This window comes from Triticum aestivum, chromosome 3D, assembly GCF_018294505.1.
Source record: "Triticum aestivum cultivar Chinese Spring chromosome 3D, IWGSC CS RefSeq v2.1, whole genome shotgun sequence".
Classification (NCBI taxonomy): domain Eukaryota; kingdom Viridiplantae; phylum Streptophyta; class Magnoliopsida; order Poales; family Poaceae; genus Triticum; species Triticum aestivum.
This window is the reverse complement of record NC_057802.1, coordinates 561,695,154-561,700,048: the sequence shown is the minus strand read 5'-3', so window position 1 is coordinate 561,700,048 and position 4,895 is coordinate 561,695,154. Positions and strand designations below refer to the sequence as shown.

Here is a 4,895-nt window from a genome sequence, read left to right as displayed (position 1 = left end):
ACCATGGCCATGGCAGCCGAGCACGAGCACGCACGCACCTACACGCGCGCTCCACTCCACGAGCATGCACGCACCTACACGCGCCCAGCACCACTCCCGCGAGATCCGGCAGCAGCTCGTCCCGCGCTGACCTTGGTCGACGGCCATGGCTGACCTCGGCCGCACGAACGCGTCCAAGCTCCGGGAGGTGGCGTCCAGGGGGTGGGGGAGCAGTGGCAGCTCGTCCACCTCTCCTTCGAGCGCTAGCAGGGGTTGTCGCGCCTGGACAGAAGGATGCCCATGGATCCGCCGGGGATGGCGGCGAAGACGCGAGGTTGCCCATGCCCAGAGCGAGATCGCTGTCGAGGTGCTTGCTGCGGGTAGTCCTCCCCTGTCCGCGCCAGGCCTCCATGCTTGCCTGCGGTCAGTGCCCTACCACCGGCGGTGCGCCCGTACGACAGAGCTCCAGGAGGTGGCGTCGGGGGGAGAGAGAGATGGGAGGAGGAAGAAGGAGAAGGGTGGATGACACATGGGACCCACGCCTCCTCCGCCAGCTCATTTGCCACCACAATTGGTTAATCTATTTTTTGCATTTAGTCCTTGCCACGTCAGCCCGACAAGTGGGCCCAACTTGTCAGTTTTGTTGTTTGCGTGAGCTTATCAGACAATCAATGCTCTGCGTTACAGGTTAGGCGCAGTTCCGGTGGTTTTTTGTGCCCTGGCTGGAATCTGGTACTAAGTTGCTACCCTAGACTAAACTGTGGTGGTTTTGGGTAAATAACTCTAATCAGTAATGAAGTACTTTGCAAAAGAACCATGTAAAAGTTTGTAAAAATCTAAACAAAAGACCATAATTGTGGTAATTAATTAGTACTGTTTTGAGCTGAGACCAACCTAATGGATAGCAGATTAATTCATGACACTAACAACAGCAAGTGCACAACATATTTTAATTGCAGTTGGACAAACCAGAAAGACCATTACCAGAAAGACCATAATAAAATTGCAATTCGTAGTGCACTTGCTGGCTTGACATTTCCAGCGTGAATGACCTGGTCACCTACATCTGGTTCGGTACTGAATATGACGGTTCCATGCTTAACTCGTGATGCTAGTAGAACTACATTTCTGGTAATGATATTGGTCCTGTTTTGTGAAGGTTTCCCAGATCTCTCTCCAATTGCAGTAATCAGTAATACTTTATAAAAGAAACATGTAGTAAAAGTTTGTGAAAATCAAAACCAAGAGCATATTTGTGGTGATTAATTAGTACAGTACTCTTTTGAGCTGAGACCAACCTAATGGATAGCAGATTAATTCATGGCCAGTTCGATAAACCAGAAAGATCATTAGCACTAGATAGTCACATCCCACACAAAAATCAGCACTAGATAAATACCACAAAGATCATTAGCACTAGATAACTAAAATAAAGGTGAAGACGCTCTAATTTGATGTGTTATGCGTCCAGCCACATCCCACACAAAACTTCACTTTGCAGAAACACGCATTCCACAGCTTGCCAAGTAGGTCCTTGCACAAAGATCCTTCACTTTACACAAAGTCTAGCTGGGTAACAGCAGTCTTGTACAAGAGCTGCTAATCAACTTACAGAGATCCTTTCTGCTTTGGAGTAGTACTTGAGATCAAAAGGGTCAGCAAACCCAAAATCAGCAGCTAGTTCGTGGTTGTGAAGAGGACCAGAAACATTTGTGAGCGGGCTCCTGAAGAGCTCTAGTTTGCAGGCTTTGCTGCTCCATTTCGCATCGGCCAGAGGCTTCAGCTTGGCATTCACGTTATCCCCCGAGGAGAAACACTCGCTGGCCACCACAACCACCATCTGCTCCAGCACCCGACCTCTCTCCGCGATGAACTTGAGGAAAGTAAGCTCGCTTCTCGACCCTCGGAACTCGTAGAAGAACAACCTCTTGATGCTCTGCAGGATGCATTTGATGGGACCGCCCTCCTGCCAGAACTTGAGATTGACCTTGCTGGTGGACTCCTCACGTATGCGGGGGGACTGCAGATGAAATCGATCAGCCGCATACAGTAGTTCAGGGATCTTTTCTATGAGGACATATCATGCAGCAGTAGCAATAGCAGCAGCAGGCCAAGCAATCTTATGATTAATAATCTGATTCACAGTTCTGACATTGCTATATAACATGGACACTGGTATTGCAAAATTACCAGACAGACTACACTTACTTTGAACCCTCCACCGGATGCACTATGATTCTGCTAAGACGGTAAAGACGCGATACAAAACAGAGTACACTTGCTAATAGGCTATCCAAGTGTGACAACCCTGTTTTGCTGCGTGGCTGATATGGTAAGTGGTGCAGACGTGTATTTAGAACCATTAGTACCAGATAAAAATACTGCCGGTTGCAACCATTGTTCCCCGAATCCATGTGTACATTATTCATGTCATGTTCAGTTCTTTGTCAAAAAAAAATGTCATGTTCAGTTATCCTGTGACTTGGTCTTTGCCTGTATGTAGCGCACTACTCACGATCGTGCACACGGTCGACTCCTGTAACTTCGGTACAAAGCTCTATATGTACCATGTACTGAATACTAAGGAAATGACAACTACAGTTTCAAACTCTGTTTCTATCACTAAAGGGGGAAACATCTTTGCGACGCCGTAGCCAACCCATGATAGCAGGCCAGCAGGTCATTTCTATATCTGTGGTCAGTTCATTCTAGATAACATGGACACTAGCATTGCAAAATTACCGATGCAGCAAATGTATGTAGTTAACAAATTTTACCTGGACATGGAGCGTCTCCAGGTTGGGGAAACAGCGCAGAAAACCTGGCACTTTCTTGATAGCATTGCGGACACCAAATTGCACCTCCATGGCCAAAATCTGTACACTAGGGACAATGTTCTCTTTGCTCCCAGCCTGCAATGCAACCAAGGAAAGAGAAACTAATTCAGAACATACATTGGCATTATTAACTGACACACATACACTTGCAGATTGAGATCTGTACCACGACGACCAGCTCTTGCTCTCCTGGCTTAAGATATCCCAGCACACGCAGCTTAGGTGCATTCCCAATCTTGATTCTGAAAGAGCGGTTTGCCATGACGCGGCTACCGGCCGCGGCAACAGTTTGCCACTGGAAGAGCCTCTCCAGGTGAGGGGCTTCCACCACGTCGATGTTCTCCAAGAAGGTATGGCCGAGCTGAACGCAGCGCAGGCTGCGGCTGACGAGGCGAACGCGCACTCCGGTCTGACGCGAACTCAAGGACGGGGCTTCTTTCAAGCATGAAGGCGAGGTCACGGTCCTCCATGACATTCCAGCAGAGGCCGAGCTCCCGGAGGTTGGGGAAGCTGACACCGCGCGGCACGGCGGCGGTGTCCGGGAGCCTCCAGACGCCGAGGTAGAGGCGGGTGAGGGAGGCGCAGCTGAAGAGGGCGGCGGGGAGGCGCAGGTCAATCGGCCAAGGGCGGTTCACAAAGACGAGTTCTTGGACCCCCTTGGCGACGAGGGTGTCGATCCAGCGCGCCATCTCGCCTCGGTGCTCGTCCATGGTGCTGCAGGTGAGGTGGACGCAGCGGAAAGGCCCCGGGTGCGCAGCGAGGGCGCTGGACACCGCGGCGGTGACGGCGCGGGGAGAGGGAGAGCCGATGATGAACGGGCCGGACGCGCCGCCGTCCGGAAGCAGATGGCTGTCGACAAGAGAAAGGGGCGCCGACCGCCAGAGCGGGCGCCAGCGCGAGGCGAGGGCGGCGGTGCGCGCGGCGTCCTTGGCGGGGAGGCGGGAGATGATGTCGCGGAGGAGCACATCGGGGAGGCGGCTGAGGCGGTCGACGCCGTCCGGGACCCAGGACGCGCCGGCGAGCGAGAGGGTGGCGGTGGGGGAGACCGGCGGGGCCGGGAGGTAGCGGTACACCATGTAGAGCATCATGTTGGAGCCGAGATCCAGCGTGTCAGGGTGTCGGCCGTTGCGCTCAATGCTGGCGAGCATATCGCTCCTGGAGGTGCCGATGATGACCTGCGGTTCGTCCATGGCCGCCGGTGGAGGGGGAGGGGGCCGACGGCGAGGGTTTGGTTTGGGGAGGAAGTGGGGAATGGAAGAGTGGTTTTTTCTTTTCCTTCTGGAGGAGTGGGTGTGGTGTCCGCCGTCGTGATTTGCTATGAGAGAGGCGCTCGCTCATATGGGCCGGCCCATGAATGCGTCGCTCACGTCTGTCAGATTGGCTCTCTCTCAAGTTTATTGTTTATTTGTTTCCAGATAGGATCCTTAAAAATAAAATTTGTTTCCCAGAGAGATGTTTCAACTAGAACATCAGTTGTCTAAAAAAAACTAAACCATCATAACCTGGATCTTTGCCCTTTGACAATGAGTTAGAACCAATATATTTTATGTAATGCTTGCACAAGCTCGTTTGCACTCACCGGCAGTGGCGGAGCTTCTTGGGGGCCAAACTGGGCCACGGCCCTCCCAAGCTCACAAGAAAGCATGTATATACTCCTTTGTATTAGGCCTATTTTCCATTAAAAATCAGCTACCCCCCCCCCCCCTAATTTCGGCTCAAGCTCCGCCACTACTCACCGGGGCAAGTCATATTTGTAAACACCTGGGCGTATGTGAGGAGAAAACTAAGATGGATGGTATGACTGCCAAGATACTAACTGGTAGTGCAATTGATCTAGAGTGGAAGTTTGACCCTGGGTGTCCAGGTAGAACATGGATAAAGTTGATTGTGCTACATAAATTACCTTTCCTTTTTGTTGAGTATCGTGGCTTTAAGTCCTTTGTTAAGACATAGAATCCATTGTTCAATGTGGTATCAAGGATAATAATTAAATTGGATTGCATTTATTCATATGAAAGACAAAAAAGAAATCAAAGCATTCCTTAGCAATCTGAGTTCCCACATATCATTAACGGGTGG

At 51.0% G+C, this 4,895-nt stretch overlaps 1 protein-coding gene across 1 annotated transcript; it reads right to left on the bottom strand.

Annotated features, from left to right (window-relative positions):
- Positions 1-1,373: 1,373 nt before the first annotated feature.
- On the bottom strand, positions 1,374-4,106 carry LOC123075449 (F-box/LRR-repeat protein 13). Its single transcript, XM_044498050.1, has 3 exons — positions 2,983-4,106; positions 2,757-2,891; positions 1,374-1,999 (listed from the first exon to the last, which is right to left on the bottom strand). Exon 1 carries the CDS (start codon positions 4,004-4,006, stop codon positions 3,086-3,088), a length of 921 nt encoding a protein of 306 aa, XP_044353985.1. The 5' UTR covers positions 4,007-4,106; the 3' UTR covers positions 1,374-1,999; positions 2,757-2,891; positions 2,983-3,085.
- Positions 4,107-4,895: the final 789 nt, after the last annotated feature.